Raw genomic sequence first — 13,225 nt, forward strand, 5'->3', positions numbered from 1 at the left:
TCATTTAGCCCCGGCAGCACTGCTGAGGCGTGGGACAATGTCAACCCAAAGGAACAGAGCTCTCTCTGGAGTGTTTCCAATGAAAGATTAAGAAATACGTTTCCAGCACTTTAATTAATGCTTTTAATCGAACAAAGCCACAATAAAGCTCATAAAGTCAAACTTTTCAGACAAGGCGATGGTCCAACCAGCACCAGCCCTGCTCAGACAGAGAGACCAGGTGGTTCCAGTGGAGTCCTCTGCTGAATGACAGGTATGCGCTGCACTGCAGTAACTCTGCCGTATCGCAACTTTACAGAGCAGTAAATGAAGTGTAAAATCCTGGCTCGCTGTACTAAACCAAACACCGCGTAGAGTTTGTGCTTCGCTCTCATAAACGTATTGCTCAAAGTGGACTTCCTGCATCATACTTCACCTCCTACCTGTAGCAACATGTTTGCACCAGCAAAGCCCCTCACATTCTTTTACAGTGTGGTGTCATTTTCCATCATGACCTTTTATAACCGTCTGCACATCCGTTCAACAGCATCTCGTGGTGCTTTCAGGGGTTCACATGCAGCGTAAAGCAGACAACCCGCACAATTTTATGGCCTTTAGTACTTGACAAAAGCACTAAAACAAACTCAAGGATGCTCCAACTGTGTCTCAGAGGCTGGATGGATATTTTTTTCATACCAGTAAATAGAGATAAATATCATAATATGATTCAAGTTTTCATTCTTTACTCAAGATTCAATATCACAATGACAGTTTTTTTATATCATAGGGAGGAAGAACAAACAATATTTGAGATTGTGATGATGATGACACATAACATAAACACTAAAACAGAAGTCTAGTAAAACAAAAAGCTGGTAAAACCAAGCACAGAAAAAAATAACAACCTAGATAAACAAAATGACCAGAAATAAAAAATTACCTTTACGTATTACCTAAGCACAAAGACAGAAAAACTGACAAAAACAATGGCCTCCTCAGTCTACAGGGTCCTCTAAGACTAGGGGCCCATTTTCTAATAATCCATCGAGGCGAATGTGAAGCTCAGAGAGCCACAGGTGCCAACATGACAATAAAACTTTTCAATCGCCTTTATACACTTTTCTTCCTGCAGCAAGTCCAACAGGAAACTGCTGCTCTGGCTCAAATGTATTGGAGGATTCAAGACATCAGCTTAGCTTTAAAAGCATCGTGAAAAGAGCCACTGTAGGCACTTCACAGCCTCCTCGAGCCAGTTAATAATTCAGATATGGTAGAGCCACGAACAGCAAGTCCTCAAGTGATCTATTTCTGTGTCCCGGGCCACTGTGTTTCTGAAAAGCCGCTATTCTCCTGACAGCGGTGCGACCGCCGCTCCCTTCATTATGTCAGGAGGTTCACACATCACAGGAGCAGGGAAAAGCCCGCAAAGCGATAAAACGGGGAAGTGCAGGATGTGTTACGTCTGGAGATCATTTGGAGAAATCGGCATTTAGAACGGTCACTTTATAATATCTGCCGCTGAAAAGATCTGTGTCCTGACTGGCTTTAACCTTAGGAGTCTACGAATGATGCTGGTCAAACATCCAGCAAAGAGCATGAAAAGCAGCGTCAACGAAGCTGAGGTCCTGACGTATAACGTCTCTCACCGAGCTCTGAGAAAAACTCCAACTTAGGTTTCTCCTTTAATTGCAATTAAAGCTTAACCACATTTATATATTTACCTAAATATTTAAATGACTTCTTGATGTCATGTTGTGTAGTAAAGTACTGGCAGGTGGAGATTTTGTTACTTTAATTTTTGGTCTCAGTTTGGTGGAAAGCTGGATTTTCAGCTCACCCGTGAAAAACCGGGATCCATTAATTAGCCACATTCGTATTAAACATTGCTGTTGATTAACAAATGTTCCGAAAAGTTGCTGTCTTACACGTTACCTGACAAACTGTGTAATCCTGCTGGCTTCTAGAAGGCAGGTGTCTGATTTCACAGTAAACACGGTTTGCTTTGAAACATACTGACACAACGACACATCTGAAGATAATCAATTTGTTCTCTGAGAAACTAATTGATGCGCAAATGCCAACTAATAAGTGACTGTTTTGGGGTCTTTAAGACACCAAACAGTTCAAGAAAACGAAAGACTGCATTTAAAAGAGGTTTGTGGCTCAGTCTTAACCAATCAATTCATCTGACAATGAGACTCCGTGAGCTATTTTGGTAAAAAAAAAATTGGATGAGATGAGATAAAAGTGGAAAAAAGTCTCAGGACATTGGGAGATTATTTGTCTTAATGTGACAACATGGAATTTTAGTGTTCGGGACGTGACGGGAAGTGTGACTACATGTGTGAGTGTCACCTGTTTGGAGTCGGAGTTCGACCGTATGTGTCTCCTGCTCTGCTTCAGCCTGCAGTCCTCTCAGGTGACCCCCACCTTGTCCTGAATTTCTTATCAGGCTGGCAGAGGAAAGTGCTGACACAGGCATTCTGTCTCACAGGACGGATGAGAAGTCACACGTCCTCCCTGCTGCCTTTACTTTGTCCTAAACTGTCATCTTCAGATGAGGTTTCCCCCCCAAACCCTCTTTGTACTTCAGTTCTTTTCTCTGTTTTTTTTCCCCTATCGTCCTCGGTGTCCGCTCCCTCTTTTAGTCTTGAAGCGTGCCTGCGGCGCACGTCTCGTCCCTTGAGGTGAGGAGGGGGGGAGGGGGGACACGGGCTCTGAATTGGCTTTTCCTCTGATCACATGAGTGGGTTGAGGCCCGCGGGGCAAACAGCAGCGATGTACACCCGTCAGCGATGGCCTGGGTTAATCCAGCATCAGTCAGATCCTATCAGTGCTTTTAATGCCGAACCCCATCGTGCACAGTATCCATGGATATGAAGATCCAGGTGCAGGATGCTGCCCCTCAGCACACAGGAAGTCAGAGCTGGGCTCGCTCCATCTGCCTTCACTGAACTCTTAATTCGAGCGAGAGACGGTGTTTTTCTTTTTTCAGACAGTCTCATTAAGCTCAAGTTGTGGAGCGTGTCGGGGAGCAGCAGCTATCTGACATCTGCTGAGATTGTTTTCCTGACAGGGACAAGAAATGAGCCAAACTATTTCCTGACAGCTCACCTTGGTCACCAGAGCTGCTGTGACGAATTTCAGGAGCTGCAAACTAGAGGTTTGCTCAAGAACGTCCAGCCCTCAAGACCAGACGAAATACTGTGTCCAATCGGTCTTTTCTTAAAGTAAACAAACTTTTAATTAATAGGTTCAAGGACTTTCTCAAAGTTACACACAGAAAGCTTCCACCAGCGCTGACTCAGCATGAGACCACATAAAAATTAAGCCTATAGGGACACACACCAGGACCCAGCTGTGGACATACTGTTTGAATGACAATCACTCAAACATTTTTGGACGGGAGGATTTCCTGGATAATAACTGAACCTGCTGGGAACAACCCTTCAAAGTAGTTCCGAGCAAACAGCCCGAAAAAAAAAGACCCCTTAAGGCAGAGATGATGGCTGCACATTGTCCGTGGAAAAACTGACCCATTGTCTGAGGACGAGACCTTCAGAAAACCGTGTGGGAAATGGACAGCAAACGAAAGAAAGAAAGGCTGAGTTACATTCTCAGTTGGTGTAAAATGAAATGAGACAGAAGTCCTCTTTACGGCGTGTCAGAGACAGACGTGTACGGAAACTTCTGTTGGACACAGATTCGACACAATTCACACAAAAGGACCATAAAGAGACTGAAAACAACCAAACACACACACACACACACAATGAGCCAAACAACTGACACAGTTTAAAAAATAGATGCAAAAATGGGGGAAGCCCTCTGCGTCTCTGTGCCCAGCTGCCCCATTTTCCACTATCCCTCCATGAGCCATAGTCATTAAAACCAGCAGCCAAGTGGGAAAAAAACTGGTCACCACGGCCTCACACCTGTAATTCGGACAAAGCATGGCCACAGATTTCACTGATTCAGTTCTACCACAACCACCACCTGCTCTAAGGTCAGAGCTCACCACCACAGAATACAGGGTTGTCCTGAAGCCGATACAAGTATCGGGCATTGGTCACAATCCTGCCTCTGTGTACTTGTACTTGTAAAACTTCTACAATACTCTGCCTGATACCATGTCAGCCTCTGCAGGCAGACGGAGGTGGATCTCTACAGTCCTTGTTGTCCACGTGTCCCCATCCAGGATCTCACCCTAAATCTGTTCTTTGTTCGTACTTTTTCAGCCAAAGTTGCTCCGTTTATTAAACACCAGTCGCTGCCAACACGTGACATTTTCTGTTTTTTGCAGGATTTGCTTAGCTGCGGTGGATTACTGAGGATTTTACTGTGCGGCAACTCAAACTAGAAGCAAAACAGTTTAGTACTTGTATCTGTACTTGTGAGTACTTGTACACTCTTGTTTTTATTAGTGTAACTGTGTTACAATAACAAATGAGTGTTAAGCACAGTATAAAAAAATAATCTTCATTGAGTCTGAAATATTATATTTTGTGCCTTTTCACTGGCTCCATCTTCCTGACAATACTTGACAAGTATTTTTGAGATGTCAGTATTAAGTGACTTGATGCCATGAGGAGCTGTAAGCAAACAGAGACAGAGGGAGATCCTGAGCAGACTCAAAGCAGTTCATAAACCCTCGTTTCCATTATTTGACTGATGAAGACGCCTCTTTAGGGTGGCAGTCGCATCACTTTGAGTTGTAAACACAAAATCCAGAAGAGAATCACTAACCACGAGTACCAGCGTTTCGGAGAGATTACAGCGGTTCAGAGAGACAAAGCAAGTTTGTCCTAAGTGCACAGCCACAAAATCCATTACCTTTTATGGCTCCTCATATCGTAAACACTGTGCACGAGCAGTGAAGCGTGCTGGCAATGAGGTCATAAGCTCAGCAGGTCTGAAATTACCCAGGACAGTCAAATGAGGTGCAATTAAGAAGGCTTTCCGTAAAAACTCACAGTTGTTAGGAAACAGTAACAGTAGTTGTGTGTTAGAGCTCAACATGGGAGAGGAAAAAAAAACGTAACTCCCTGCAACACGCAGAGCACTCGTGTGAACTCTGAGAGCCCCCGTGTCTCCAGGGGTTCTGGGCCTGACCTGGGTGTGCTGGGATTTTTGGTGTGTCCCAGTCATGTGCGGTTTCTGACACTTTGCCACGTTGTGCACCGGCTTCAATCCCCACCTGTTCGTAGGGCAGCCGCCCTCGGCCGCACACTGCTCAGAGTAAAGGCTCGGGACTTTCCAGTGCGTTTGCTGTTTGAACACCAGCTCACAGACCTAGTTGGACCTCCCCGTTTTTTTGTGCTGGCTCTTGTCTTTGGCCCTCTCTGCCCTTCTTACCTGACTGTGTTTTGTGTGCTGCACTCACCTGCTGCGGCAAAGACTTTACAGGTTTGCAATAAAAGACGTCCCCTAGACACTTTTGAGTCCATTCATTCAGAGCTTTTACAGAAAGGGGGCATGTTGAACAGGGATTTAACGATTCAGATCATTACATGTGTCGAGGATCGTGAACTGTAAACAGGCACATGAGTAAACGTCATATTGAGAACATGCAGCGAAGCCAACACCCCTGCGGTTATTAATCTTCGCTGAATGTTGACCCTAAATGCTTTGTCTGCCTCATCGTTCCGCCCCAGACGTCCAACTGTTCCTGAGCTGCCCTACATTTAGACTCCTACGGGAACGATGACTTGCAATGCCAGGAATTTGAGCCCTGAGGGGCAGGTGATAGATCGGGATGTGGTGCTGCATGTTGTCAAGCCCTGCTGTCCTTTATTGTGGGCTATGAGCTGTGTTTCAGGAGCCTGCCGGGCCTGGTGGCACTGCTGCAATAAGCCTACAATTATTTAATCAGGGCGTGTGCACGAATGAAAGGAAGGCTGAGGAGAAGGATGCAAAAGTCACAGCTGTACTTAAGTCTATCTTAGAGCTACTGTCGCATCCATGATGACAAATTGATCAAACTGCGCACTGTTCATAATATGTGGAGCATATGGCTTCGGAGTTTTGCAGCACTTTCTCATCTCGCCGGTGGTCAGCCATCATTGGGCCGGCGCTGGGCCGCAGCCGAACATCTGTGGCCGTCCTTCTCCTGTGTTTGCTGCGGTTAAGTGAAACTGCTTCATTGGCACAAACATTTTTACTTGTCCTCTAATCTAAAAGTTTTAGTTTGTTCAGCACTGGGTTGTTTTTGTCTCAAGGTATTGTTTTATAATTTCATATAAGTTCTATATATATATATAAGTTCTAGACTTATTTGATTGAAAAACAATAAACGCTTCATGCATGTAAAGCCAATTATGATCAAACCAATCATATGGTTTCTCAATATTTCCGGCCATTAGCACCTGAAGAGCATAAATAGACAAAAGGTTGCTTCACCAGACCCGACGTCCAGTGAGCAGCTAAACTTGGAAAATGAACAAAGATCTCAGAATTTCTTAATGAGAAGAGATGATTTTAATGAGCAGGATTTAATTATTGTTGTGGGAAAAACATACGAGACACTAGTTCTTATTCAAAGCCTTTTAAATGTTTTAAAGCGTGATGGGGGGGTGGGGGGGGCTTTTAAAGAGAACATCAAACAGCTGCTGATAATCCTGCAGATCGTGTTTTTTTTTTTTTTCAAGTTTTAAGATGATCTCATAGAAAAAGGGGGGGGGGGGGGGGCATTTATGGGATTAGATATTCTGATTATGACTGATAAGATTTTGCCATCACTAACTTGGATTGGATTCCTTGGACATCCAGCTGAATGAGCATTATTACTATGTTAAGGTATATTTACTGTCTATAAGGGGATTTGAACTAAACCCTTAACCTGACATAACAATGGACCAACTCAGCTGGAACACATGCAAACTTTGAAAAAAAAAAAACCTCATTACAAGGTTGGGGGCCTGCACAAATGTTCAAGAGAACAGTTTTCTCCTGAGAAATCTAACTGAGGAAATAAGGTTTCATCATCAGAAGTAACAAAAAAGGTCACAAAGTGCATTTTTAAACTTCATAGTCAAATAATTAAATTAATCGCTAATTGATTGCGAATTGATTTCAACCCAATAATTCTTTGTTTTTCTCTTTGTGACATTTCAAAATGGCCGTGGCCTTTCTGGGTGGAGTTTGCATGTTCGCCCCGTGCTTGTGCTCAGCGTCCCCCCCACAGTCCAAAGACAGGAAACGGAGAAAGCAGCCCAGGTTCTGAGCTGCAAGTTGCTGCACTGACAGGGAATAAGTCATTAGAGGCTCCTCACCAGCATCCAGGGCTAAAGAATGAACCGAGCCACAGCCCACGTTGTGACTAGTCGATCAGACTGCACAGCGGGAGCGTGGAGCAGTGCAGCGAAGGTGAATAAAACATGTCAATTTATTATTTCAACACTTACCCAGGGTTCCTGCACACTGCAGAGCAGTGTGGAGACGCATGACGAATAACATCAGCTGCTCTGAAACCACTGGCTGGAAAATAATCCAGGGCTACTGTGCTAATATGCCCGGAACCTGTGGTTTCCAGTGCAGATCTCATGTTTATATCTGAGTCTGTTTTTTTTTTTCGTCGGCAAAGTTATTACTGCCATAAATCACAAAATGTAATGAAATAAAGAAATGAACGTGTGGACAGAGAAGAAAGAGGAAACGCATCACGTGAGAGAACAACCACACTGTGAGGCCTGAGGGCTTTTATTCAGCGCTGCACTTTAATCTGCTTTCCCCCCCATTTGTTCCTATCGGCTCATCACTCCAGGTGTTTTGGAGGGGGGTGGGGGGTCTTCACTTTGAACCACAGAAGGGCCTTTTCCCAACTGTGTTCAAACATGCCGGGACATCCCACCTTTCTTCCTGCCCTCTCCTTTTCCCCACATTCCCCCTCCTCCCCAACCATCTTCCTTTGCATCTTCGCTCCAGCGATTATCCCCCTCCCTCCCTTCAAAGACAAAAGTAAGACCCAGAGAGGCTGGACGCCTTCACAGGTTTGGAGGTTTGTTGCAGGTATGTTGCTTCTCGCCGTTTTAGGCTTTAATTATGTTGACAGCACAGCGGGGCAGAAGCAGGACTTTGTCATTATTCCGCCTGGGAAACACAGCTCTGCTGCAGAGAGTGGTGTTTAAAACTTTTTAGGACAGATTACAAGTTGTAGGACACAAAGTGCCGTTTGTCTAAAGTGCATGGCAGCAACATTCACTGCTTTTTCACATGGGTTCGAGCGATAAAAGGAGACGTCTGAAGGCTCATTCTGAACCTGTTCAAGGCTGGAAAAGATTTCTGAATGCAAAGATTTTCTCTCAAGACTCGCTGCTCTTTGAGGCAAATTGACCCCCCCCAAAAGGAAGAAGATCATAAATAAATAAAGCATTCAAAGCCTTTTCAGAGCCTTTTCCATCTCTTGTCAAACTGTATTTGGAGAGTTCATATAAAAAGTTTCCAGTGTGAGAACAAGAGCATTTCCTGTTGGGTTCTACTGATTCTGCAGCTCCAGAACAAACACTGATGCTTCCTCGTCGGTTTTAGTACGTTCCAGCACATTATCAGAGGGTTGCACTGCTCTGTTCAGCCTATAATCAATCTGACTAACGTTTAACATCCCGCGAGCTGAATGCAGACACACACAGACACGAGCCCTGCATGTGTTCAACACAAATACATGAAATATTTTACCAAGCTCGACAACTTGAGACATTAAAATAAGTCTCAAAGCACATAGGATGAGAGGATCTGGCAGCAGAAGAACATATAACAAAAGCACGTCCCAGAGCTAAACCCTGCATGTCCACCAGTACCCAGCAGAACCTCGAGAATAAAGTCCAAACTTCCCTCTAATCTTTCATCAGCTCCTTCCAACGAGCTGCATGCTTCTGTTCTGTCTCGTTGCCATTATCTCCCAGAAAGCCAACATCCGACATGCATTATAGATGAGACACATGTCCTCCGCTACGTCTCCGGCTACTGATAATATGCAGCACCTAAATCCACACACAGACTTTTCTGCTCAGCCATCACTCACAGCTCTCTGTGAATAATCCGCGAGTAAACACCCATCGGGGTTCACGCACGGACTTCAGAGGCTAATTGTGCCAGTGGACAGGGAGGACACGTCGCCAGTGACACTAGAGAGGCAGAACAGGACATGAAGTGGTGGTTGCACCTACCGCATGCAGCGCTCCGTCGTAGGTACAGGCTCCTAGAATGAGATGGAGACAAAGACAACGTCAGCATCACAGAGTCCTGTCAGGGTGTCAATCCAGCAGCGTGAGGAGCTGTGTACTATCAAACTTTGAAAGTGATCGATGGGTCACACACACACACACACACACACACACACACACTGACCTGCCTGTGGAGGAAACATTTCACAGAAACAAACCAAGCTGAACCACAGCAAACTAATATTGTATTTATATCAATTCTATTTATCTAGTGAGGCTGAGGTTTAGACTTTTTGTCATTTACCGTAGTTAAGGAGCAGAAAGATGAAGAGCCGAGGACTTAAAACGTGCGGCTTTTCAAGAGAAACTCTGTATGAGGTGCAACATCACGAGGGCACTTCTGAAAGCTGAGCTGAGAAATTTTCCTCATAAGATGCTCGTTTGATTAACTAAACCTCCAGCAATCAAACTCAGCATCTTGTGGTTTTAAATGTCCCATCAGCTGAAGATAATCAAAGGCTAAATGACTTTCATCATGGAGTCGTTCCTCTCGGCTTTTCAAGGCACATCAGAAAAAAGAAAACTGTTCTCTAACAACCTGCTACTGCACATGAAATCCCCTGCAAAGCTGAACTAAACTGCACGTGTCCCAAACTCGGAGCACTTGTTTTTCTCAGCCCCACAAACATTCATCATTTCACACGGAGTTTGAATGAGCGGCTTTTCTCTTCTATTATTTATCATCATGTGGAGGATTCGCTGTTTGTGATGCTGGAAAAGCAGCAGCTGTGCACAGAGCATCACATGCTTCTCAGTGAGAAACCGTTTGGTCACTTTTAGCTTTAGGTCCATGTAGGACAGGGATCCTCAGAGACACCTGTCCTGCTTGTCTCTAACCAACCATGCACTGTCCACTGACTATTACCTGGATCACATGAGGTCAATGAGTCAGAAGCTGGAAGATACCATTTTTGATTAGGGCAGGGGAAGACAGGGCGCGTGACTCAGACGTGAACACACCTGATCCAGGTGATCAGCAGTGGAGAGGACACTAGCTTTAAAACACCTTTGAGTTGGACGTGTGGACATTTTTTTCCAACCCGCAAACCCTCAAATCAGAGCTTCACACGGTCAAAGTAGGAAACAGTGCTGTGTACACTGGGGCGTAAAGTGTGGACAAGTGGACCTAGCTCAGACGTGGCCTTGTCCTCATACGTCTCCAAGGAGCTGTGGAGCAACTGTGCAGGTGCTTGATGGAAAAGTCTGTTAAAGTTAAACTTTGCTTGGACAGTTTTTCGCTCGTTGTAGTAAAACATTACACATCGGCGGCTCCATCGGTTTCTCGTGGTCTCACGTGTTGAAAGGCTGTTTGCCCAAATTGTGGAGTCACAGCACGTTTACGTGTAAAAGGAGGTTGTCTTCAGTTTTTGGCCCTTTAATGTCAGTCTACATTTAAAAACAGCCTTTTAAAGCTGCTGTGGGATCAGTTTTATGTTTTCTCCTACAGGTGATTTAATCTTCTGTTTGAGTGACACTGTAATCTGGTTTGATCAGACCTTAATCCACAGAGTCCTCATCATATTAGCATCCTTCCAAACACTCAGCCTGAGCTTCTTTAACTCTTTTTTTTAAAAAACCTTTTCGCTCTGGCTGCCAACACCAACGCTGCCAACCAGGAGCTCACAGAGTCTCTTGGTTTGCTATAAATGACCCCAGCAGAGCAGCAGCTCAGCTCCATGTGATGCACTGCTGAATATTTAACTAGTACAGAGGATGGGTTTCAAAGATGTGTTTGTTGAGTGATCAGTGAGCATCTGCACAGTCTCACTCCCGTATTAAGTGGGGATTCTGGTTTCTCTTTGCCTCTACTTTGATGGCAGAACTGATTTGGTGATTTGCAGACTGATGGAAAACCCTACGTGCTGAAAAGCTTCTTAGTTTAACTTACTAATCAGTTGTAAACTGCACTCATCTGAATGTGGCTGCTGCTGCATCGCAAACACTTAACTCTCCACTTGATGATGAAGACCAAATAAAGGAAGAGAGGAAGAAAAACGCCTCCCTGGTGGCCGGAGCTCATTCAGGAATCAGATCAGGGTCTGACGTGAAAGAGCTTCGACTACATTCATTACTTTTGTTTTCTGGGGTCTGTTCTCATCCCGGGGAACAAGAACCTGCTCAGGGTCCTGGCTCATCCGGGAGGGGGGTTAAGGCAGTTCCAGGATGTTGTCAGCCAACATTCCCCTGGATCATTGGAGACTGTCCCAGGACACAAAAGGACTCTGTGAGGTCCCTATGTGGCCAGTGAGGACTAGAGCTGGTCAGATGTGTGGTCCCTGGTAACCCCTGACCTACTTAACAACCGGAACAACTGGTGAAAAGAGACAGAAATACCAACCGTGCGTCTCACGGGGGACCGTGAGGATCCCGAGCAGAGCGCCGACTAACGTCCACCATCCACCCATGGTCAAACCGGCCGCTAAATCCAAGTCCAGGCAGGAGGGACAAGGCGCGATATGTTTGTCTGTGTGGCTCAGAGGAGCTCAGTTCTCATGGCGCGTTACAGAACAAGCAGGAAAGATCCGGGGACCGTCCAAACACGGAACCGGAGAAACGGGAGCGCACCTGGTCCGACTCCCGAGCGCTGCGCTCCGGGCAGGAATGCGGGTCAGTCCCGAAGCCCGGAGAAGTATCCACTACCACCTCCACCTGCTTCTAAGCAAACCTTCCACAACGATCCCCAGATGTGAGGCGCTTCGTCCTTTCTGCACCACCAGGAGCAGGGGCGCGTTTAAAAGCCGACACGCATGACGCGGAGCGGCGGCCGATGTCACGCGCAGTGTGAAGTGACTTCTGCCGGAGCAGCAGCAGCGGAGTTCCCACCACCAGTCCTCCTCCAGGAGGACGTCCCGCCTCTCCTCTGCTGCCCCCCCCCTCTCCACCTCCACCTCGCTCGGATTTCCTAATCTCACCAAGACTCTGCTCCCCGCGGATTAAAATGTGAGGGAGAGAGAACCAGAATTAGACGGTTTTTTGTTTTTTTTCGTTAGGAAACTAGAGTAGATCAGGAGGATTCATCACTTTAATCCCATTTGCAGCTGGAAACTATTGGTTCGCACAAACCAGAAGTGTGTCCATGCTGCCGCGGAACTTAAATCGGATTTGATCTGTGTCTTTAGAATAACTCTCTTACGTCACTATAGACAAGGCAACTGAAGAAACACCAGTTTAATCACAGGCTCAGATGAATTATAAAACACGTCCATAAAGGGAAGAATTGATTCAAAAATAAATGACACAATCACCCTGGAAAGACACCACATGATCTAAGACACCTGGGTGTAAAATGAACTTTTCAGTGCGCTGAAGCTCTGCCCTCAGAGAAGAAGGGACATTGTTGAACCTTTAGGGGAACTGTTCCCTCTAGAGGACACGTTTGTCCCCTTTTAACACATGTTGTTACTCAGCACTTTTTGCCACTCGAGTGCATATATGTCAGTGCTTCTCGTGGAACTTAGTCAATCATCAATACGTTAATTACTTGATAATTTTGAAGTGCGAACTTTCATATTACCCACAAAAACGGCTTTCGGCTTGTCGCTTCAGCGGAACATGTTCCCCACGTTGATTTGGTCTGTGTTGTTACGCCAGATGCTCTTTCTGCCGCAACCCCATTTTTCGGGCCACACCTGGTGGGGTGGGATTCAAACCCACTGCTTTCTGCATCACAACCCAATGCTGTACCACTGAGCCACCAGGCCCCAAACTTTCATATTACACACAAATCTACTTAAACTCTACTTCTACTTAGCTGAATAAGGTGCCCAAAGTCACCTTACGGCCCAGTAATTAGCCCCCCCGGGGGGGGGGGGGGGGGGGGGGGGAGACGCTAGTGGAAATTGTACCGGGTGGGGGGGGCAGAAATGGACTCGTACTGTCCCCCTATCTCTGAGAGTGTGAGGATTCCAGGTTGATTTTACGCTAATTGTCAAAGTTATTTTATTGTGTCTGGTTATTAGCGCGCTTGTGTTTTCAGGTTGTAATTGTGATAATTGTGCCACGTTGGCGACTTACTCACAGGTGTT

At 45.6% G+C, this 13,225-nt stretch overlaps 1 protein-coding gene across 3 annotated transcripts in view; it reads right to left on the bottom strand.

The window, feature by feature from the left end:
• fras1 (Fraser extracellular matrix complex subunit 1) overlaps window positions 1-11,968 on the bottom strand; it is a 219,048-nt gene extending 207,080 nt beyond the window's left edge. For all 3 annotated transcript variants that reach the window (XM_067521433.1, XM_067521432.1, XM_067521430.1), the window contains exons 1-2: window positions 11,539-11,968; window positions 9,144-9,175 (exon numbers count right to left, since the gene is read on the bottom strand). In XM_067521433.1, the coding sequence (XP_067377534.1) occupies window positions 9,144-9,175; window positions 11,539-11,605 (99 nt within the window). In that variant the 5' untranslated portion in view covers window positions 11,606-11,968. The remainder of the gene's footprint in view (window positions 1-9,143; window positions 9,176-11,538) is intronic.
• Window positions 11,969-13,225: the final 1,257 nt, after the last annotated feature.

This window comes from Channa argus, chromosome 11 (genome assembly GCF_033026475.1).
Source record: "Channa argus isolate prfri chromosome 11, Channa argus male v1.0, whole genome shotgun sequence".
NCBI classification, from domain to species: domain Eukaryota; kingdom Metazoa; phylum Chordata; class Actinopteri; order Anabantiformes; family Channidae; genus Channa; species Channa argus.